Source organism: Acanthopagrus latus, chromosome 8 (genome assembly GCF_904848185.1).
Source record: "Acanthopagrus latus isolate v.2019 chromosome 8, fAcaLat1.1, whole genome shotgun sequence".
Classification (NCBI taxonomy): Eukaryota; Metazoa; Chordata; class Actinopteri; order Spariformes; family Sparidae; genus Acanthopagrus; species Acanthopagrus latus.
The window spans coordinates 2280547-2305343 of NC_051046.1; the positions used below are offsets into that span (position 1 = coordinate 2280547).

Here is a 24797-nt window from a genome sequence, read left to right on the forward strand (position 1 = left end):
GGTTTGTCTGTTCTGGGCTGCCGTAGAAACCTGACAGACTCTGTTGAGGAGGAGCTGCTCCCTGTGTGGATATAAAAGTCTCTTTGTAAAGTGACAAAAACAAAACGATTCTTAGTCTCAGGTGATTTTACAGAAATGAAAACACAATTATTAATATTATATCACATTTTGACCGATACATCCTCCTAAATCCTACACACTGGACCTTTAAGACGGATTTGTCTGTATTTCCTCTGTGTAATGTGACAGGTTAGAAATCACTCAACAAAAGTCTGACAGAGAAAAGATGCTGAACAGTTTGGAAAGCAGCAGAAAAGTGAAATGACAGACTGAACAGTGAGCTGAACACTGGAGTGTTGGTGGGATTGTAGAGGGAGCGTTGTGGCCTGTTGATCTAAAGACACAGTTTGTTCTTGAATATCTTCCACTGACCTCTTTTCTTATCTGCTTTATTTGTAACTGAATCTTCTTGTGGCTGCTGTAAACTTCCACTGCTGAGAAAAGACCAAGAAACTAAAAAGTAAAAACTTGTTCCAAAGTTTTGTCAACGAGTTTCACAGCGAGTCACTAAAACTGTCAGAGCTTCACTGACAGGAAGAAAAAACTGGAACGTCACATTTCCTCAAAAATGAAAGTGAAAGTTTGAGTGACAGCAGAGCTGCAGTCCAGACGAGTCTCTGTGTTTCTCTCTGAAGAAAACTTTCTCAACACAACAGCAGAATCTCTGACAAACACTGGTGAGTACACGGACAATTTCAACATGTACATTTTGTCAGAACTACAAAACAGGTTGAAATCAAACCACAGTGACTGAACTCTGGATAAAGTTAGATAGGACACAGTCACAGCTAGCTTTAGCTTCAGCTAATTTACCCACTTCGACTGATCTGTCTCCTGATATTAAAACATCAAGCTTGATACCTGATATTAATTGAGTTTGTTAAACCACATACCTTTACTGTAAAGCACAGCAGCTCAATCCAACCATAACAAACACAAACAGATAAACTAGACTGCTAAAGGCTAACTAGCCGAGCTCAGAGCACAGTGTCTGATGTTATCTGAGTATTTATTGCCTTTGAAGGCACAAAATGGCAGTTTTACCACTTATATAGCTGTTAAACACTCATGTATGAGGACTTGAATAACATTGTCAGTTCAACTTTACTGTTTCTGCTCTGTGTCTTTGTACAGCTGATAATATTTACTGTGTTTCAGAAACTGTTATTACCTGTAACACAAAACCTGAACTGTACTCAGACAGGAAGTTCCACTCAGAGGTGTATCCAGGACACATTGTTATCCAGCAAAGCTCATTTTGATTCTCAGTATATTCCACTAGTAATAGTTTATGAAACACTTAATCAAGAGATTTCTAATTACAGCTTTTTCTTTTTCTCTCTTTTCCTCCTCAGACTGTCAACATGTCTGCTGCCAGCTGTCTGCTGACTGAAGATCAGTTTCTGTGCTCCATCTGTCTGGATGTGTTCACTGATCCAGTCAGCACACCATGTGGACACAACTTCTGTAAAACCTGCATCACTAAACACTGGGATAAAAATGTCCTGTGTCAGTGTCCCAACTGTAATAAGACTTTCAACATCAGACCTGAACTGCAGGTCAACACGTTCATCTCTAAGATGGCTGCTCAGTTCAGACAGTCAGCTCAACAGAAAGCCAGCAGCAGCAGCTCAGAGCAACAAGTTTCCAAACCAGGAGAAGTTCCCTGTGACATCTGCACTGGAACCAAACTGAAGGCCCTGAAGTCCTGCCTGGTGTGTCTGGCCTCCTACTGTGAGACTCACCTGGAGCCTCATCTGACAGCTAAACAGCTGAAAAGACATCAGCTGATCGACCCTGTGGAGAACCTGGAAGACAGGATGTGTACGAAGCACGATAAACTGCTGGAGCTGTTCTGTAAGACCGACCAGATGTGTGTCTGCATGCTCTGCACCTATTCAGACCACCAGGGACATTCTGTTGTTCCTCTGAAAGAAGAATGTGAAGGAAAGAAGGCCGAGCTGGGGAAGAGAGACGCTGAAATTCAGCAGATGATCCAGAAGAGACGACTGAAGATTGAGGAGATGAAGCGCTCAGTGCAGCTCAGTAAGAAAGATGCAGACAGAGAGATAGCAGCTGGTGTTCAGGTCTTCAGAGCTCTGAAGGAGTCTGTTGAGAGAAGCCAGGCCGAGCTCATGGACACCATCAAAGAGAAGCAGAGAGAGACAGAGAAACAGGCTGAAGGCTTCATCAAAGAGCTGGAACAGGAAATCTCGGAGCTGGAGAAGAGAAGCTCTGAGGTGGAGCAGCTCTCACAGTCTGAAGACCACCTCCACCTCCTCCAAAGCTTCTCATCACTGAACACTGCTCCACCCACCAAGGACTGGACAGGAGTCAGCATCCGTCCACCTTCATATGAGGAGACTGTGGTGAGAGCTGTGAATCAGCTGGAGGAGACGCTCAGTAAACAGATGAAGAAGGTCGAGCTGAAGAGGGTCCAGCAGTATGCAGTGGATGTGACACTCGATCCTGATACAGCACATCCTGCTCTCATCCTGTCTGATGATGGAAAACAAGTTAACTGTGGTGATGTAAGGAAGAATCTCCCAGACAACCCAGAGAGATTTGATTATTGTACCTGTGTCTTAGCAAAGCAGAGTTTCACTTCAGGAAGATTTTATTATGAGGTTCAAGTTAAAGAGAAGACTGACTGGGATTTAGGAGTGGCCAGAGAGTCGATCAACAGGAAGGGACAAATCAAACTGTCTCCTCAGAATGGTTACTGGACGATATGTTTGTGGAATAACAATGAGTACAAAGCTTGTGCTGACCCTTCAGTCCGTCTCTCTCTGAAGCATCAGCCTGAGAAGGTGGGGGTGTTTGTGGATTATGAGGAGGGTCTGGTCTCCTTTTATGACGTTGATGCTGCAGCTCTTATCTACTCCTTTACTGGCTGCTGCTTCACTCAGAAACTCTACCCATACTTCTGTCCATGTAACAATGATGGTGGTGAAAACTCTGCTCCTCTTATCATCTCTCCTGTCAGTCACACTGAGTAGAACAAACACTTGATTTTCTACAGAAAGATTCACATCATTTCATGTAATAAATGTGAATCCATTGGTAATGTTTGATGTATATATTGTAGATAATTCAGATTCTGATCGATGTGTTTTTAACCTTTTTACTATAAATGTGTTTCTTTGTGTCACACTGATTTTTAGCATTTATTCTAATAACTGCATCACCTGCCTTCAGGACTGTTGAATCATCAGAAAACAATGTTCTCAGATATATGAAACATTTACATGTTGAGTTTAACCTTTTTTGTCTGATCATTGTAAAATAAGAAGAGCTGCATCCTGACAAAACGTTTATAAATGAGAAAAAAGTCATTTGATTTGTTTTTCTTTATGAATAAAATGGAAAAAGCTAAATTATTTTCTTGTGTCTGACTGATTATTTAGTTTGTTATTGATCAACAGCTGATGTTTCTAATGACGACAAATCATGTGATTAAAAACACCATCAGCTGTTCTCAGACTGACTTGAGCTGACGAGCTCCAATCCTCCATCACACCTGAGACAGCTGGTAGTGTGAGATGATGTCTGTTATTGGGTTAGGGGTTTAGTTTGAACAGCTGATATGAACTAAACCAGAGATCTGAAGACGCCCTCTAGTGGAGATCATGACAAAAAAAAAATTCTTTGTTCAGTGGTTAGGGTTAGGGTTAGGGTTAGGGGCTAACCCTTTTTTTAACAAAATCATTTGTACGCTGTAACAAGATGTTCTTCATGTGTTTTGTGACATCTGTGTTCGTTGTTACTGGAAACAAATCAATTCTGTTTGTATGAGAAACTTCTTTAGTTTTTACAACAGTCGTTGTTGCATCAAACTAACAAATCTCAATAACTTCTGCTCTTTCTCATTGTTGTTGTTTTTGTTTGGACTCCAGGAAAACTAATGACCACTTTGTGAAAGACGACGAGGATTCAAACAAAGAACAAGAATTGTTGCACTTGTAATTATGTTGATTATTTTCATTGATCTAAAATAAATAACTGTAAAATATTTTCTTCAGGAAAACAAAGTGTAAACCGAAGCAGTAATAAAATAAAGAACAAGGTGTTTCAGCTTCAGTAACTACATTTTAATAGAAGACCATGTCTCTGTGTCCCTCTCTTATCAAATACCTGCCTGTGTTCATATTACAACATTTTGCATTTAGACTACAATTAGAAAAATAACAGATATGACAGGATCTGTGTGATGTGACATGTTTTTTTTTTATGTTAAATTAAAAAGACTACAATGAATTATATTCAGTGGAGGTAAGAAAGTGTCCTGTAACCACAGCCGTGACACTGAAGCCTTCTGTGTCTTGATCCAAAATAAATACTGAACAGAAAGAACATCATTAATCAGGTCGAACCTGAAAGGCAACAAAACCTCACCTGCAAAGTGAGAGAGGTGGAGCAGAGCTGGAACACACACCTGCAGTCGAGACGCATCTCTCAGTATCCATAAAATACTTGAGTTCTTTATCCTAAAATAAAAGTGTGAGCCAAGAGAAGGAGCCCAGTGGTGCTGATGACAGAGGCACTGAACTGAATGCATATTGAAGCTCACCGTCACAGTCGTGTCAGTTAGTGTATCTGACCTCGTGTGTTGCTGCGCTGTCCAGAGGTGGTGGTGGAGGGTGGGAGGTGTCCAGTCTTGTCATTTACTTTAACATCTGCAGTCTGGTATGATGACAGCTGCAGCCGGGTCACTGACCATCACTGAAACACACACACAATGACGACACATTCACAGAGGTGATTGCACATGTGATGTGACAAAGTTAGGAAGGAAACACTGAGTGGATGTTGGGATTGTTGTTGGCTTGAGGAGAGGCTGTAAAGAGAGTTGTAGCCTGGTGTAGTATTTTGTTGCATGTCTTGGATTGACCTCTGTTGTTTAGTTGTCTGACTCTTGTCACATGTTAAAGACTCTAATAGAAGAATAAAGAACAGATCTTGTGCCAAAATATGTCAGTAATCAAGTTGAACCTGAGAGGCAACAAAACCTGCAGAGCAGAAAGAGGCAGAGCAACACTGGAAAAACACAACAGCTTTAAAACCATGAAATGAAACTAAGCGTTCATCAGACAAGCAGCCGTCCTGACTCGTCTCTCCTTTTCTCTCCAAGGAAACTGAAGTGGACTCTGTCAGTGAACACAGCAGAATCTCTGACAAAATCTGGTGAGTACAGCTGATAATATTGACTGTATTTGTTGCCCTCCTGGTCTGGTGGGTACCAGGGAGAGGTTGTTCATAACCCTGCAGCTCTGTATGTAGGAACAAAGAGGCAGGAAACTTTAGCTTGTGTTCAGCTTGACTGCAGGATTTATTCTGCTTCCTTAAAGTGAAACTCTCTCCAAAATGCAACTCAGGCTTTTTTTTGTGAACGTACCCGAGTCAAACCTTCGTGTAAAAGCATAACTACAACAAAAGAGGCACTTTTAAGATTTACTGTAATTACGTTTTAGGGTCAGAAGCATTTTCAATGGGAGTGCTACGGGAACTTTTATGATAGCATCAAAATCTCTATGTTTTAAAACAGTAAGAAGTCTGGACACATCATGAAACTTTGCTGGTAGCATCACCAGGGTCTCTACACATGAACACCAGCACTGAGAACATTGTTTGGGACACAGAGTTTACGAAAAAGAAAGTTTTTGAACAGCTCATGTTAGCAGTAGCTTGTTCCACTCGCCGCCGTCCTGCCAGTCGAGAAGTGTCGATCTTCTGACACGAAAATGCAATCACAGTAAAGCATAAAAGTGGCTCTTTCATTGCAATTATTCTTTTACACAAAGGTTTGACTCATCTACATTCACAAAAAAAAAAAAAAAAAAAACCTTGGTTGCATTTTGGCGAGATCTTCACTTTTGCAGAAAGACAAATTAAACAAATGACTTCTTGAGGTGATAAACAAAATTACTTAAGTGTTGCATCAGGTGAGCTGCAGTATTTTCAGGTATGGCAGATATTGCGATATCTTCAGAAAACATACATGCAGCCATAGTATGTTAATGCTTTGAAAAAAAAAAAAGCACCATGAAATGGTTGTAATTATGTTGATTCTTTTCATTGATCTAAAACAAATAACTGTAAAATATTATCTTCGGGAAAACAAAGTGTAAACCGAAGCAATAATAAAATATAGAACAAGGTGTTTCAGCTTCAGTAACTACATTTTAATAGAAGACCATGTCTCTGTGTCCCTCTCTTATCAAATACCTGCCTGTGTTCATATTACAACATTTTGCATTTAGACTACCAAAATTTCCCAGCTTGGGATTAATAAAGTATATCTATCTATCTACAATCAGAAAAATAACAGATATGACAGGATCTGTGTGATGTAACACTTTTTATGTTAAATTAAAAAGACTACAATAAATTACATACAGTGGAGGTAAGAAAGTGTCCTGTAACCACAGCCGTGACACTGAAGCCTTCTGTGTCTTGATCCAAAATAAATACTGAACAGAAAGAACATCAGTAATCAGGTCGAACCTGAAAGGCAACAAAACCTCACCTGCAAAGTGAGAGAGGTGGAGCAGAGCTGGAACACACACCTGCAGTCGAGACGCATCTCTCAGTATCCATAAAATACTTGAGTTCTTTATCCTAAAATAAAAGTGTGAGCCAAGAGAAGGAGCCCAGTGGTGCTGATGACAGAGGCACTGAACTGAATGCATATTGAAGCTCACCGTCACAGTCGTGTCAGTTAGTGTATCTGACCTCGTGTGTTGCTGCGCTGTCCAGAGGTGGTGGTGGAGGGTGGGAGGTGTCCAGTCTTGTCATTTACTTTAACATCTGCAGTCTGGTATGATGACAGCTGCAGCCCGGTCACTGACCATCACTGAAACACACACACAATGACGACACATTCACAGAGGTGATTGCACATGTGATGTGACAAAGTTAGGAAGGAAACACTGAGTGGATGTTGGGATTGTTGTTGGCTTGAGGAGAGGCTGTAAAGAGAGTTGTAGCCTGGTGTAGCATTTTGTTGCATGTCTTGGATTGACCTCTGTTGTTTAGTTGTCTGACTCTTGTCACATGTTAAAGACTCTAATAGAAGAATAAAGAACAGATCTTGTGCCAAAATATGTCAGTAATCAAGTTGAACCTGAGAGGCAACAAAACCTGCAGAGCAGAAAGAGGCGGAGCAACACTGGAAAAACACAACAGCTTTAAAACCATGAAATGAAACTAAGCGTTCATCAGACAAGCAGCCGTCCTGACTCGTCTCTCCTTTTCTCTCCAAGGAAACTGAAGTGGACTCTGTCAGTGAACACAGCAGAATCTCTGACAAAATCTGGTGAGTACAGCTGATAATATTGACTGTATTTGTTGCCCTCCTGGTCTGGTGGGTACCAGGGAGAGGTTGTTCATAACCCTGCAGCTCTGTATGTAGGAACAAAGAGGCAGGAAACTTTAGCTTGTGTTCAGCTTGACTGCAGGATTTATTCTGCTTCCTTAAAGTGAAACTCTCTCCAAAATGCAACTCAGGCTTTTTTTTGTGAACGTACCCGAGTCAAACCTTCGTGTAAAAGCATAACTACAACAAAAGAGGCACTTTTAAGATTTACTGTAATTACGTTTTAGGGTCAGAAGCATTTTCAATGGGAGTGCTACGGGAACTTTTATGATAGCATCAAAATCTCTATGTTTTAAAACAGTAAGAAGTCTGGACACATCATGAAACTTTGCTGGTAGCATCACCAGGGTCTCTACACATGAACACCAGCACTGAGAACATTGTTTGGGACACAGAGTTTACGAAAAAGAAAGTTTTTGAACAGCTCATGTTAGCAGTAGCTTGTTCCACTCGCCGCCGTCCTGCCAGTCGAGAAGTGTCGATCTTCTGACACGAAAATGCAATCACAGTAAAGCATAAAAGTGGCTCTTTCATTGCAATTATTCTTTTACACAAAGGTTTGACTCATCTACATTCACAAAAAAAAAAACCTTGGTTGCATTTTGGCGAGATCTTCACTTTTGCAGAAAGACAAATTAAACAAATGACTTCTTGAGGTGATAAACAAAATTACTTAAGTGTTGCATCAGGTGAGCTGCAGTATTTTCAGGTATGGCAGATATTGCGATATCTTCAGAAAACATACATGCAGCCATAGTATGTTAATGCTTTGAAAAAAAAAAAAAGCACCATGAAATGGTTGTAATTATGTTGATTCTTTTCATTGATCTAAAACAAATAACTGTAAAATATTATCTTCGGGAAAACAAAGTGTAAACCGAAGCAATAATAAAATATAGAACAAGGTGTTTCAGCTTCAGTAACTACATTTTAATAGAAGACCATGTCTCTGTGTCCCTCTCTTATCAAATACCTGCCTGTGTTCATATTACAACATTTTGCATTTAGACTACCAAAACTTCCCAGCTTGGGATTAATAAAGTATATCTATCTATCTACAATCAGAAAAATAACAGATATGACAGGATCTGTGTGATGTAACACTTTTTATGTTAAATTAAAAAGACTACAATAAATTACATACAGTGGAGGTAAGAAAGTGTCCTGTAACCACAGCCGTGACACTGAAGCCTTCTGTGTCTTGATCCAAAATAAATACTGAACAGAAAGAACATCAGTAATCAGGTCGAACCTGAAAGGCAACAAAACCTCACCTGCAAAGTGAGAGAGGTGGAGCAGAGCTGGAACACACACCTGCAGTCGAGACGCATCTCTCAGTATCCATAAAATACTTGAGTTCTTTATCCTAAAATAAAAGTGTGAGCCAAGAGAAGGAGCCCAGTGGTGCTGATGACAGAGGCACTGAACTGAATGCATATTGAAGCTCACCGTCACAGTCGTGTCAGTTAGTGTATCTGACCTCGTGTGTTGCTGCGCTGTCCAGAGGTGGTGGTGGAGGGTGGGAGGTGTCCAGTCTTGTCATTTACTTTAACATCTGCAGTCTGGTATGATGACAGCTGCAGCCCGGTCACTGACCATCACTGAAACACACACACAATGACGACACATTCACAGAGGTGATTGCACATGTGATGTGACAAAGTTAGGAAGGAAACACTGAGTGGATGTTGGGATTGTTGTTGGCTTGAGGAGAGGCTGTAAAGAGAGTTGTAGCCTGGTGTAGTATTTTGTTGCATGTCTTGGATTGACCTCTGTTGTTTAGTTGTCTGACTCTTGTCACATGTTAAAGACTCTAATAGAAGAATAAAGAACAGATCTTGTGCCAAAATATGTCAGTAATCAAGTTGAACCTGAGAGGCAACAAAACCTGCAGAGCAGAAAGAGGCAGAGCAACACTGGAAAAACACAACAGCTTTAAAACCATGAAATGAAACTAAGCGTTCATCAGACAAGCAGCCGTCCTGACTCGTCTCTCCTTTTCTCTCCAAGGAAACTGAAGTGGACTCTGTCAGTGAACACAGCAGAATCTCTGACAAAATCTGGTGAGTACAGCTGATAATATTGACTGTATTTGTTGCCCTCCTGGTCTGGTGGGTACCAGGGAGAGGTTGTTCATAACCCTGCAGCTCTGTATGTAGGAACAAAGAGGCAGGAAACTTTAGCTTGTGTTCAGCTTGACTGCAGGATTTATTCTGCTTCCTTAAAGTGAAACTCTCTCCAAAATGCAACTCAGGCTTTTTTTTGTGAACGTACCCGAGTCAAACCTTCGTGTAAAAGCATAACTACAACAAAAGAGGCACTTTTAAGATTTACTGTAATTGCGTTTTAGGGTCAGAAGCATTTTCAATGGGAGTGCTACGGGAACTTTTATGATAGCATCAAAATCTCTATGTTTTAAAACAGTAAGAAGTCTGGACACATCATGAAACTTTGCTGGTAGCATCACCAGGGTCTCTACACATGAACACCAGCACTGAGAACATTGTTTGGGACACAGAGTTTACGAAAAAGAAAGTTTTTGAACAGCTCATGTTAGCAGTAGCTTGTTCCACTCGCCGCCGTCCTGCCAGTCGAGAAGTGTCGATCTTCTGACACGAAAATGCAATTACACTAAACCATAAAAGTGGCTCTTTCGTTGCAATTATTCTTTTACACAAAGGTTTGACTCATCTACATTCACAAAAAAAAACAAACCTTGGTTGCATTTTGGCGAGAGTTTCACTTTAACAAAAAGACAAATTGAACACATGACTTCTTGAGGTAATAAACAAAATTACTTAAGTGTTGCATCAGTTGAGCTGCAGTATTTTCAAGTATGGCAGATATTGCGACATCTTCAGAAAACATACATGCAGCCACAGCATGTTAATGCTTTGAACAAAAAAAAAGCACCATGAAATGGTTGTAATTATGTTGATTCTTTTCATTGATCTAAAACAAATAACTGTAAAATATTATCTTCGGGAAAACAAAGTGTAAACCGAAGCAATAATAAAATATAGAACAAGGTGTTTCAGCTTCAGTAACTACATTTTAATAGAAGACCATGTCTCTGTGTCCCTCTCTTATCAAATACCTGCCTGTGTTCATATTACAACATTTTGCATTTAGACTACCAAAACTTCCCAGCTTGGGATTAATAAAGTATATCTATCTATCTACAATCAGAAAAATAACAGATATGACAGGATCTGTGTGATGTAACACTTTTTATGTTAAATTAAAAAGACTACAATAAATTACATACAGTGGAGGTAAGAAAGTGTCCTGTAACCACAGCCGTGACACTGAAGCCTTCTGTGTCTTGATCCAAAATAAATACTGAACAGAAAGAACATCAGTAATCAGGTCGAACCTGAAAGGCAACAAAACCTCACCTGCAAAGTGAGAGAGGTGGAGCAGAGCTGGAACACACACCTGCAGTCGAGACGCATCTCTCAGTATCCATAAAATACTTGAGTTCTTTATCCTAAAATAAAAGTGTGAGCCAAGAGAAGGAGCCCAGTGGTGCTGATGACAGAGGCACTGAACTGAATGCATATTGAAGCTCACCGTCACAGTCGTGTCAGTTAGTGTATCTGACCTCGTGTGTTGCTGCGCTGTCCAGAGGTGGTGGTGGAGGGTGGGAGGTGTCCAGTCTTGTCATTTACTTTAACATCTGCAGTCTGGTATGATGACAGCTGCAGCCCGGTCACTGACCATCACTGAAACACACACACAATGACGACACATTCACAGAGGTGATTGCACATGTGATGTGACAAAGTTAGGAACCAAACACTGAGTGGATGTTGGGATTGTTGTTGGCTTGAGGAGAGGCTGTAAAGAGAGTTGTAGCCTGGTGTAGTATTTTGTTGCATGTCTTGGATTGACCTCTGTTGTTTAGTTGTCTGACTCTTGTCACATGTTAAAGACTCTAATAGAAGAATAAAGAACAGATCTTGTGCCAAAATATGTCAGTAATCAAGTTGAACCTGAGAGGCAACAAAACCTGCAGAGCAGAAAGAGGCGGAGCAACACTGGAAAAACACAACAGCTTTAAAACCATGAAATGAAACTAAGCGTTCATCAGACAAGCAGCCGTCCTGACTCGTCTCTCCTTTTCTCTCCAAGGAAACTGAAGTGGACTCTGTCAGTGAACACAGCAGAATCTCTGACAAAATCTGGTGAGTACAGCTGATAATATTGACTGTATTTGTTGCCCTCCTGGTCTGGTGGGTACCAGGGAGAGGTTGTTCATAACCCTGCAGCTCTGTATGTAGGAACAAAGAGGCAGGAAACTTTAGCTTGTGTTCAGCTTGACTGCAGGATTTCTTCTGCAGCGCCTCTAAAGGGTTTCCAAGTTCCTCCCCAGCGCTCTGCGACATCTAGTGACCCGTCTTGAGTATTGCACCAACAAATAGAGCGCAATGAATTTGGCATTTAATTACTATTTGAGGCATAATAGAATAAACCAAGAATTAGACCTTGATCACATACTGAACTGCAGTGTCTATGACTTTTTAAACACTTTTTTAATCACCATTTTTTAAATACCTGTATTGACATTTCTTATTATTCTTCTTTAACCCTCCACATATTTCAACAACCATTAACACACGACTTCAACTCTGCTCCAACAGGAGGTTCTGTTGTTTTTATTATCTGGCTCCACAATTCAGTTTATGAAGCTTCATGTTTTTATGACTAAGGAAGACATTTTGTAATCACTTCCACTTTTCATCCTCAGACTGTAAACATGTTTTCATATTCACCCTGTTATTAACACAAGCCTGAGCTCTACTCAGACAGGAAGTTCCTCTCAGGGCATATTGTCACCTGAGGTCCGTCAGCAGTCGTGGGAGTTTTTGAGAGAAATAGTTTGAGTGTCCTGCAGTCCAGAGCAGCTTCCATCTCTCCTGAATTAAATAAACTTGATATTAATAATTAAATGAACTCATCAGGTTTAATTAACTCTCCATTCGTTTACTTTATTCAGACTATATCATTTATTCACACTGACTCAACACGATAGAAAAACATATTAAATGTGACCCTTTATATTAAACTGATGTAATGAAAATGTACATGTGATTAAAACACTTAAATCTACTATTTTATCCAAATTTGTTATTTACTTACACAGGAAATCATGATAAATGTCAAGTTTGATGTTAAAATCAGTGATGAGACTTTCCTTACTTATCCAGTGTAATAATACATCTTTATTTGTATATTTTAGCACTTTTAATATTTCATTTGAAAATGTATTTTTAACACTTGATAAGTTTTGTCTGTGGTTACTCGTGTCATATTATCTGTCTCTATTTAAATCTTGTCTATTTCTACAGTGTCATATTTTTATTCTAGAAGGAGCGACTGTAACGTACACATTGTCCTCCTCAGGGATCAATAAAACATTTCTGATTCTGATTCTGGTTTTGATTTGGAGTCACTGTGTCAGATTACAGATTTTTTTCAAAATTAAACCGGTTTATTACACATTAGAAATCAATCAAACGTGTGCAACATGAAACCAGTTAAGTCAAATACAATTTCAAGTCCACATGAAAGTACTGTAAATTATAAAAAATCAGCATTGTGTCATTTCAACAATAATTTGTTGATGGTCTCAAAGTGAACACTGAACATGAGGGCTGGGAGCTGACTGTCCTCCTGCTGCCAATAAAACTGAATTCACAATGATTCTCCTCAAATTCCACCAATCATTGTTACATTTTAACTCATTAAATATTCAAAATAAATGTATTGAAGCTGTTTTTGTTTTCTTTTCCTCCTCAGACTGTCAACATGTCTGCTGCCAGCTCTCTGCTGACTGAAGATCAGTTTCTGTGCTCCATCTGTCTGGATGTGTTCACTGATCCAGTCAGCACACCATGTGGACACAACTTCTGTAAAGCCTGCATCACTAAACACTGGGATAAAAATGTCCTGTGTCAGTGTCCCAACTGTAAAAAGATTTTCAACATCAGACCTGAACTGCAGGTCAACGCGTTCATCTCTGAGATGGCTGCTCAGTTCAGACAGTCAGCTCAACAGAAAGCCAGCAGCAGCAGCTCAGAGCAACAAGTTTCCAAACCAGGAGAAGTTCCCTGTGACGTCTGCACTGGAACCAAACTGAAGGCCCTGAAGTCCTGCCTGGAGTGTCTGGCCTCCTACTGTGAGACTCACCTGGAGCCTCATCTGACAATGTCAGGCCTGAAAAGACATCAGCTGATCGACCCTGTGGAGAACCTGGAAGACAGGATGTGTACGAAGCACGATAAACTGCTGGAGCTGTTCTGTAAGACCGACCAGATGTGTGTCTGCATGCTCTGCACCTATTCAGACCACCAGGGACATTCTGTTGTTCCTCTGAAAGAAGAATATGAAGGAAAGAAGGCCAAGCTGGGGAAGAGAGACGCTGAAATTCAGCAGATGATCCAGAAGAGACGACTGAAGATTGAGGAGATGAAGCGCTCAGTGCAGCTCAGTAAGAAAGATGCAGACAGAGAGATAGCAGCTGGTGTTCAGGTCTTCAGAGCTCTGAAGGAGTCTGTTGAGAGAAGCCAGGCCGAGCTCATGGACACCATCAAAGAGAAGCAGAGAGAGACAGAGAAACAGGCTGAAGGCTTCATCAAAGAGCTGGAACAGGAAATCTCTCAGCTGGAGAAGAGAAGCTCTGAGGTGGAGCAGCTCTCACAGTCTGAAGACCACCTCCACCTCCTCCAAAGCTTCCCATCACTGAACACTGCTCCACCCACCAAGGACTGGACAGGAGTCAGCGTCCGTCCACCTTCATATGAGGGGACTGTGGTGAGAGCTGTGAATCAGCTGGAGGAGACGCTCAGTAAACAGATGAAGAAGGTCGAGCTGAAGTGGGTCCAGCAGTATGCAGTGGATGTGACACTTGATCCTGATACAGCACAGCTCTACCTCATGCTGTCTGATGATGGAAAACAAGTTAAACATGGTGATGTAAGGAAGAATCTCCCAGACAACCCAGAGAGATTTGATTATTGTGTTAGTGTCTTAGCAAAGCAGAGTTTCTCTTCAGGAAGATTTTATTATGAGGTTCAAGTTAAAGAGAAGACTAACTGGGATTTAGGAGTGGCCGAAGAATTGATAAACAGGAAGGGAGACATCACACTGTCTCCTCAGAATGGTTACTGGACGATATGGTTGAGGAATGAAAATGAGTACAGAGCTCTTGCTGACGCTTCAGTCCGTCTCTCTCTGAAGCATCAGCCTGAGAAGGTGGGGGTGTTTGTGGATTATGAGGAGGGTCTGGTCTCCTTTTATGACGTTGATGCTGCAGCTCTTATCTACTCCTTTACTGGCTGCTGCTTCACTCAGAAACTCTACCCATACTTCAGTCCATTTCTTAATGGTGGTGGTGAAAACTCTGCTCCTCTGATCATCTCTCCTGTCAGTCACACTGAGTAGAACAAACATTTGATTTTCTACAGAAAGATTCACATCATTTAATGTAATAAATGTGAATTCATTGGTAATGTTTGATGTATATATTGTAGATAATTCAGATTTTGATCGATGTGTTTTTAACCTTTTTACTATAAATGTGTTTCTTTGTGTCACATTGATTTTTAGCATTTATTCTAATAACTGCATTACCTGCTTTCAGGACTGTTGAATCATCAGCAAACAATGTTCTCAGTAATATGAAACATTTACATGTTGAGTTGAACCTTTTTTGTCTGATCATTGTAAAATAAGAAGAGCTGCATCCTGACAAAACATTTATAAATGAGCAAAAAGTCATTTGATTTGTTTTTCTTTATGAATAAAATGGAAAAAGCAAAAACATTTTCTTGTGTCTGACTGATTATTTAGTTTGTTATTGATCAACAGCTGATGTTTCTAATGACGACCAAATCATGTGATTAAAAACACCATCAGCTGTTCTCAGACTGACTTGAGCTGACGAGCTCCAATCCTCCATCACACCTGAGACAGCTGGTAGTGTGAGATGATGTCGTGTTATTGAAGGTTTGAACAGCTGATATGAACTAAACCAGAGATCTGAGGACGCCCTCTAGTGGAGATAATGGCAAAAAAAATCTTTGCTCAGTTTCTTGTCAAGAGATTTTCTTTTTTTTAATAAAATCATTTGTACGCTGTAACAAGATGTTCTTCAAGTGTTTTGTGACATCTGTGTTTGTTGTTACTGGAAACAAATCAATTCTGTTTGTACGAGAAACTTTTTTAGTTTTTACAACAGTCATTGTTACATCAAACTAACAAATCTCAATAACTTCTGCTCTTTCTCATTGTTGTTGTTTTTGTTTGGACTCCAGGAAAACTAATGACCACTTTGTGAAAGACGACGAGGATTCAAACAAAGAACAAGAATTGTTGCACTTGTAATTATGTTGATTATTTTCATTGATCTAAAATAAATAACTGTAAAATATTTTCTTCAGGAAAACAAAGTGTAAACCGAAGCAGTAATAAAATAAAGAACAAGGTGTTTCAGCTTCAGTAACTACATTTTAATAGAAGACCATGTCTCTGTGTCCCTCTCTTATTAAATACCTGCCTGTGTTTATATTACAACATTTTGCATTTAGACTACAAATAGAAAAACAAAAGATATGACAGGATCTGTGTGATGTGACATGTTTTTTTTATGTTAAATTAAAAAGACTACAATAAATTACATACAGTGGAGGTAAGAAAGTGTCCTGTAACCACAGCCGTGACACTGAAGCCTTCTGTGTCTTGATCCAAAATAAATACTGAACAGAAAGTACATCATTAATCAGGTCGAACCTGAAAGGCAACAAAACCTCACCTGCAAAGTGAGAGAGGTGGAGCAGAGCTGGAACACACACCTGCAGTCGAGACGCATCTCTCAGTATCCATAAAATACTTGAGTTCTTTATCCTAAAATAAAAGTGTGAGCCAAGAGAAGGAGCCCAGTGGTGCTGATGACAGAGGCACTGAACTGAATGCATATTGAAGCTCACCGTCACAGTCGTGTCAGTTAGTGTATCTGACCTCGTGTGTTGCTGCGCTGTCCAGAGGTGGTGGTGGAGGGTGGGAGGTGTCCAGTCTTGTCATTTACTTTAACATCTGCAGTCTGGTATGATGACAGCTGCAGCCCGGTCACTGACCATCACTGAAACACACACACAATGACGACACATTCACAGAGGTGATTGCACATGTGATGTGACAAAGTTAGGAAGGAAACACTGAGTGGATGTTGGGATTGTTGTTGGCTTGAGGAGAGGCTGTAAAGAGAGTTGTAGCCTGGTGTAGTATTTTGTTGCATGTCTTGGATTGACCTCTGTTGTTTAGTTGTCTGACTGTTGTCACATGTTAAAGACTCTAATAGAAGAATAAAGAACAGATCTTGTGCCAAAATATGTCAGTAATCAAGTTGAACCTGAGAGGCAACAAAACCTGCAGAGCAGAAAGAGGCAGAGCAACACTGGAAAAACACAACAGCTTTAAATCCATGAAATGAAACTAAGCGTTCATCAGACAAGCAGCCGTCCTGACTCGTCTCTCCTTTTCTCTCGAAGGAAACTGAAGTGGACTCTGTCAGTGAACACAGCAGAATCTCTGACAAAATCTGGTGAGTACAGCTGATAATATTGACTGTATTTGTTGCCCTCCTGGTCTGGTGGGTACCAGGGAGAGGTTGTTCATAACCCTGCAGCTCTGTATGTAGGAACAAAGAGGCAGGAAACTTCAGCTTGTGTTCAGCTTGACTGCAGGATTTATTCTGCTTCCTTAAAGTGAAAGTCTCGCCAAAATGCAACTCAGGCTTTTTTTGTGAACGTACCCGAGTCAAACCTTCGTGTAAAAGCATAACTACAACAAAAGAGGCACTTTTAAGATTTACTGTAATTGCGTTTTCGGGTCAGAAGCATTTTCAATGGGAGTGCTACGGGCACTTTTATGATAGCATCAAAATCTCTATTTTTAAAACAGTAAGAAGTCTCGACACAACATGAAACTTTGCTGGTAGCATCACCAGGGTCTCTACACATGAACACCAGCATTGAGAACATTGTTTGTGTACACAGAGTTTAATAAAAAGAAAGTTTTTGAACAACTCATGTTAGCAGTAGCTTGTTCCACTCGCCGCCGTCCTGCCAGTGGAGAAGTGTTGATCTCAGAATGTGACGTAACCTGGAGGACAGTTAAGGTGGAACGCTCCTGAAGCTTAGTTCCATATAAATGCTCTCCATAATTTGTTGTTTCGTCGTCAGCGAAAAACAATATTGACCTTGAAGTTGAAAAAAGAGCCTAACATACGAAACAATACTGAAATCAAAAGCCGGAAAAGTCACGCAGGATCTCGCGTCGTGTTGTTGCCAGAAGACAGTAATTCCACCTTAACTGTCCTCCATGTTAGGAAGCATTCGGAGAGCGACACTTCTCCACTGGCAGGACGGCGGCGAGCGGCTAGTTGTCCAAAAACTCTCTTTTTAGTAAACTCTGTAAACACAATTTGCTCAATGCCGGTGTTCATGTGTAGAGACCCTGGTGATGCTACCAGCAAAGTTTCATGTTGTGTCGAGACTTCTTACTGTTTTAAAAATAGAGATTTTGATGCTACTGACCGATGCCCATAACACTCCCACTGAAAATGTTTCTGACACGAAAATGCAATCACAGTAAACCATAAAAGTGGCTCTTTCATTGCAATTATTCTTTTACACAAAGGTTTGACTCATCTACATGCACAAAAAAAAAGAAAAAAACCTTGGTTGCATTTTGGCGAGAGTTTCACTTTTGCAAAAAGACAAATTAAACAAATGACTTCTTGAGGTCCTGGGGTTGGGGCTCGCAGGCGAGCGCCTGGTGGCCGGGTCTTTGCCCACGGGACCTGGCCGGGCGCAGCCCGAAGGAGCGATGTTGGCCCGCCCTCCAGTGAGCTCACCACTCGCAGGAGGGTTCAGAAGGGGCGGGTGCGGTGGGATTTGGGTGGTGGTCGTGGGCGGGGGCCCCGGCGACCCAATCCCCGGACGGTGACTCTTGCCATGGGGACATGGAATGATCTCGAGGGGGGCTGGGGACATTGAGTCCGAATGGACCATGTTCTCCACTTCTATTGTTGACGCGGCTGTCCAGAGCTGTGGCCGTAAGGTCTCCGGTGCCTGTCGTGGCGGCAATCCCCGAACCCGGTGGTGGACTCTGGAAGTAAGGGATGCTGTCAAGCTGAAGAAGGAGTCCTACCGAGCCTGGTTGGCCAGGGGGACTCCTGAAGCAGCTGACAGGTACCGGCAGGCCAGGCGAGCGGCAGCACGGGCAGTCGCGGAAGCAAGAACTCGGGTCTGGGAAAAGTTCGGAGAGGCCATGAAGGAGGACTATCGGTCAGCCTCGAGGAAATTCTGGCAAACCATCCGGTGCCTCAGGAGGGGGAAGCAGGTCTCCACCAACACTCTTTACAGTGGAGGTGGGGAGCTGTTGACCTCGACTGGGGACAGTGTCGGGCGGTAGAAGGAATACTTCGAGGATCTCCTCAATCCCACTGACACGTCTTCCATAGAGGAAGCAGAGGCTGGGGACTCAGGTTGACTCATTCATCACCCAAGCCGAAGTCACTGAGGTAGTCGGGAAGCTCCTCGGTGGCAAAGCACCGGGGGTGGATGAGATCCGCCCCGAGTACCTCAAGTCTATGGATGTTGTAGGGCTGTCTTGGTTGACGAGTCTCTGCAACATTGCATGGCAGTCGGGGACAGTGCCTCTGGACTGGCAGACCGGGGTGGTGGTCCCCCTATTCAAAAAGGGAGACCGGAGGGTGTGTTCCAACTATCAAGGGATCACACTCCTCAACCTCCCTGGGAAAGTCTACTCCAGGATACTGGAGAGGAGTATTCAGCCGATAGTCGAACCTCGGATTCAGGAGGAACAATGCGGTTTTCGTCTGGGCCGCGGAACACTGGACCAGCTCCATACCCTCCGTAGGGTGCTCGAGGGCTCGTGGGAGTTTGCCCAACCAGTCCAGATGTGTTTTGTGGACTTGGAGAAAGCATTCGACCGTGTACCTCGTGGCATTCTGTGGGAGGTGCTCCAGGAGTACGGGGTCGGGGGCCCTCTGTTAAGGGCCGTACAGTCCTTGTACGAGCGGAGCAGGAGTAAGCATTGCCAGCAGTAAGTCAGACCTGTTCCCGGTGCATGTTGGACTCTGGCAGGGCTGCCCTTTGTCACCGGTTCTGTTCATTATTTTTATTGAAAGAATTTCTAGGCGCAGCCACGGGCCGGAGGGGATCTGGTTCGGGAACCACAGGATTTCATCTCTGCTTTTTGTGGATGATGTGGTCTTGTTGGCTCCTTTGAGCCGGGACCTCCAGCATGTCTTGGGGCGGTTTGCAGCCGAGTGTGAAGCGGCTGGGATGAGAATCAGCACCTGCAAATCTGAGGCCATGGTTCTCGACCGGAAATAGGTGACTTGTCCCCTCTGGGTTGGGGGAGAGCTACTGCCTCAGGTGGAGGAGTTTAAGTATCTTGGGGTCTTGTTCATGAGTGAGGGAAAGATGGAGCATGAGATTGACAGGTGGATCGGTGTGGCGGCCGCAGTAATGCGATCGTTGTACCGGTCTGTCGTGGTGAAGAGAGAGCTTAGTCGAAAGGCGAAGCTCTCGATTTACCGGTCAATCTACGCTCCTACCCTCACCTATGGTCATGAACTTTGGGTCATGGACGAAAGAATAATATCCCAGATACAAGCGGCTGAAATGAGTGTCCTCTGCAGGGTGGCAGGGCGCTTCCTTAGAGATAGGGTGAGGAGCTCTGTCACCCGGGAGGAGCTCGGAGTAGAGCCGCTGCTCCTCCACATCGAGAGGAGCCAGTTGAGGTGGCTCGGGCATCTGTTTCGGAAACCCCCGGGACGCCTCCCTCGGGAAGAGCTGGAGGAAGTGTCCGGCGTGAGGAAAGTCTGGGTGTCCCTGCTCAGACAGCTGCCCCCGCGACCCGGCCCTGGATAAGTGGAAGAAGATGGATGGATGGATGGATGGATGGACTTCTTGAAGTAATAAACAAAAATATTTAGTGTTGCATCAGGTGAGCTGCAGTATTTTCAAGTATGGCAGATATTGCGATATCTTCAGAAAACATACATGCAGCCATATCATGTCAATGCTTTGAAAAAAAAACGCACCGTGAAATAAACAACATTAATGTCCATATGTGTTTAACAACACAAAATCAATTATCTCTCACTTGTTTACTGTCACATTTTCCACAGCTTAGCTCTTACCAACTTACACATAAAACTACAATATTCTTACAGTGAGTAACTTTCAACCTTTACCTTTCAGCATCACTCCGGTTACATCATAACACTTCACTGTGTTTATGTCTCTTTCTGAAGTCACATATTCATGTTTGAATTCTAGTGCCTCTAGTTTTGAGGAAGATTGTCCTGGATGTCTGAACAAAGAGGCAGAAAACTTTAGCTTGTGTTCAGCTTGACTGCAGGATTTCTTCTGCAGCGCCTCTAAAGGGTTTCCAAGTTCCTCCCCAGCGCTTTGCGACATCTAGTGACCGGTCTTGAGTATTGCACCAACAAATAGAGCACAATGAAATTGGCATTTAATTACTATTTGAGGCATAATAAAATAAACCAAGAATTAGACCTTGATCACATACTGAACTGCAGTCTCTATGACTTTTTAAAAACTTTTTTAATCACCATTTATTAAATACCTGTATTGACATTTTCTATCATTCTTTTTTAACCCTCCACATATTTCAACAACCATTAACACACGACTTCAACTCTGCTCCAACAGGAGGTTCTGTTGTTTTTATTATCTGGCTTCAGGTGAAACTTCTGCTTAACTACAAGATAACTCAAACATTCACAGTTCAGTTAATCAAGCTTCATGTTTTTATGACTAAGGAAGACATTTTGTAATCACTTCCACTTTTCATCCTCAGACTGTAAACATGTTTTCATATTCACCCTGTTATTAACACAAGCCTGAGCTCTACTCAGACAGGAAGTTCCTCTCAGGGCATATTGTCACCTGAGGTCCGTCAGCAGTCGTGGGAGTTTTTGAGAGAAATAGTTTGAGTGTCCTGCAGTCCAGAGCAGCTTCCATCTCTTCTGAATTAAATAAACTTTATATTAATAATTAAATGAACTCATCAGGTTTAATTAACTCTGCATTCGTTTACTTTATTCAGACTACATTATTTATTCACACTGACTCAACACGATAGAAAAACATAATGTGCATGTCATTAAAACACTTAAATCTACTATTTTTTCCAAATTTGTTATTTACTTACACCGGAAATCATGATAAATGTTAAGTTTGATATCAAAATCAGTGATGAGACTTTCCTTACTTATCCAGTGTAATAATACATCTTTATTTGTATATTTTAGCACTTTTAATATTTCATTTCAAAATGTATTTTCAACACTTGATAAGTTTTGTCTGTGGTTACTCGTGTCATATTATCTGTCTCTATTTAAATCTTGTCTATTTCTACAGTGTCATATTTTTATTCTAGAAGGAGCGACTGTAACGTACACATTGTCCTCCTCAGGGATCAATAAAACATTTCTGATTCTGGTTTTGATTTGGAGTCACTGTGTCAGATCAATCAAACGTGTGCAACATGAAACCAGTTAAGTCAAATACAATTTCAAGTCCACATGAAAGTAATGTAAATTATAAAAAAATCAGCATTGTGTCATTTCAACAATAATTTGTTGATGTCTCAAAGTGAACACTGAACATGAGGGCTGGGAGCTGACTGTCCTCCTGCTGCCAATAAAACAACTGAATTCACAATGATTCTCCTCAAATTCCACCAATCATTGTTACATTTTAACTCATTAAATATACAAAATAAATGTATTGAAGCTGTTGTTGTTTTCTTTTCCTCCTCAGACTGTCAACATGTCTGCTGCCAGCTGTCTGCTGACTGAAGATCAGTTTCTGTGCTCCATCTGTCTGGATGTGTTCACTGATCCAGTCACCATACCATGTGGACACAACTTCTGTAAAACCTGCATCACTAAACACTGGGATAAAAATGTCAAGTGTCAGTGTCCCAACTGTAAAAAGACTTTCAACATCAGACCTGAACTGCAGGTCAACACGTTCATCTCTGAGATGGCTGCTCAGTTCAGACAGTCAGCTCAACAGAAAGCCAGCAGCAGCAGCTCAGAGCAACAAGTTTCCAAACCAGGAGAAGTTCCCTGTGACGTCTGCACTGGAACCAAACTGAAGGCCCTGAAGTCCTGCCTGGTGTGTCTGGCTTCCTACTGTGAGACTCACCTGGAGCCTCATCTGACAATGTCAGGCCTGAAAAGACATCAGCTGATCGACCCTGTGGAGAACCTGGAAGACAGGATGTGTACGAAGCACGATAAACTGCTGGAGCTGTTCTGTAAGACCGACCAGATGTGTGTCTGCATGCTCTGCACCTATTCAGACCACCAGGGACATTCTGTTGTTCCTCTGAAAGAAGAATATGAAGGAAAGAAGGCCGAGCTGGGGAAGAGAGACTCTGAAATTCAGCAGATGATCCAGAAGAGACGACTGAAGATTGAGGAGATGAAGCGCTCAGTGCAGCTCAGTAAGAAAGATGCAGACAGAGAGATAGCAGCTGGTGTTCAGGTCTTCAGAGCTCTGAAGGAGTCTGTTGAGAGAAGCCAGGCCGAGCTCATGGACACCATCAAAGAGAAGCAGAGAGAGACAGAGAAACAGGCTGAAGGCTTCATCAAAGAGCTGGAACAGGAAATCTCTCAGCTGGAGAAGAGAAGCTCTGAGGTGGAGCAGCTCTCACAGTCTGAAGACCACCTCCACCTCCTCCAAAGCTTCCCATCACTGAACACTGCTCCACCCACCAAGGACTGGACAGGAGTCAGCGTCCGTCCACCTTCATATGAGGGGACTGTGGTGAGAGCTGTGAATCAGCTGGAGGAGACGCTCAGCAAACAGATGAAGAAGGTCGAGCTGAAGTGGGTCCAGCAGTATGCAGTGGATGTGACACTCGATCCTGATACAGCACATCCTGCTCTCATCCTGTCTGATGATGGGAAACAAGTTAAACATGGTGATGTAAGGAAGAATCTCCCAGACAACCCAGAGAGATTTGATTATTGTGTTTGTGTCTTAGCAAAGCAGAGTTTCTCTTCAGGAAGATTTTATTATGAGGTTCAAGTTAAAGAGAAGACTAACTGGGATTTAGGAGTGGCCAGAGAGTCGATCAACAGGAAGGGACAAATCACAGCATCTCCTCAGGATGGTTACTGGACGATATGTTTGAGGAATAGAGTACAAAGCTCTTGCTGGCCCTGCAGTCCTTCTCTCTCTGAAGCATCGGCCTGAGAAGGTGGGGGTGTTTGTGGATTATGAGGAGGGTCTGGTCTCCTTTTATGACGTTGATGCTGCAGCTCTTATCTACTCCTTTACTGGCTGCTGCTTCACTCAGAAACTCTACCCATACTTCAGTCCATTTCTTAATGGTGGTGGTGAAAACTCTGCTCCTCTGATCATCTCTCCTGTCAGTCACACTGAGTAGAACAAACATTTGATTTTCTACAGAAAGATTCACATCATTTAATGTAATAAATGTGAATTCATTGGTAATGTTTGATGTATATATTGTAGACAATTCAGATTTTGATCGATGTGTTTTTAACCTTTTTACTATAAATGTGTTTCTTTGTGTCACATTGATTTTTAGCATTTATTCTAATAACTGCATCACCTGCCTTCAGGACTGTTGAATCATCAGAAAATGATGTTTTCAGTAATATGAAATCTTTACATGATGAGTTCAACCTTTTTTGTCTGAACATTGTAAACTAAGAAGAGCTGCATCCTGACAAAACATCTATAAATGAGAAAAAAGTCATTTGATTTGTTTTTCTTCATGAATAAAATGGAAAAAGCAAAAACATTTTCTTGTGTCTGACTGATTATTTAGTTTGTTATTGATCAACAGCTGATGTTTCTAATGACGACCAAATCATGTGATTAAAAACACCATCAGCTGTTCTCAGACTGACTTGAGCTGACGAGCTCCAATCCTCCATCACACCTGAGACAGCTGGTAGTGTGAGATGATGTCCTGTTATTGAAGGTTTGAACAGCTGATATGAACTAAACCAGAGATCTGAGGACGCCCTCTAGTGGAGATCATGACAAAAAAAAATATCTTTGCTCAGTTTCTTGTCAAGAGGAGATTTTCTTTCTTTTATAAAATCATTTGTACGCTGTAACAAGATGTTCTTCATGTGTTTTGTGACATCTGTGTTTGTTGTTACTGGAAACAAATCAATTCTGTTTGTACGAGAAACTTTTTTAGTTTTTACAACAGTCATTGTTACATCAAACTAACAAATCTCAATAACTTC

The 24797-nt window shown here is 41.8% G+C and overlaps 1 protein-coding gene and 1 pseudogene across 1 annotated transcript; both read left to right on the forward strand.

Annotated features, from left to right (window-relative positions):
- The first annotated feature begins 683 nt into the window (after nt 1-683).
- On the forward strand, nt 684-24021 carry LOC119024481 (annotated as a pseudogene).
- LOC119024133 lies at nt 686-15085 on the forward strand. Its single transcript, XM_037106619.1, has 3 exons — nt 686-737; nt 1416-3056; nt 13226-15085. The coding sequence occupies exons 2-3, from the start codon at nt 1425-1427 to the stop codon at nt 14879-14881; spliced, it is 3288 nt and encodes a 1095-aa protein (XP_036962514.1). The 5' UTR covers nt 686-737; nt 1416-1424; the 3' UTR covers nt 14882-15085.
- Nucleotides 24022-24797: the final 776 nt, after the last annotated feature.

Bases quoted from the DNA above. Each gene is read 5' to 3' on its own strand.
- LOC119024133 (XM_037106619.1), top strand. From the start codon at position 1,425: ATGTCTGCTGCCAGCTGTCTGCTGACTGAAGATCAGTTTCTGTGCTCC. The intron at 3,057-13,225 runs TAGAACAAACAC...TTTTTGTTTTCT, and splicing joins CTCCTGTCAGTCACACTGAG to TTTCCTCCTCAGACTGTCAA.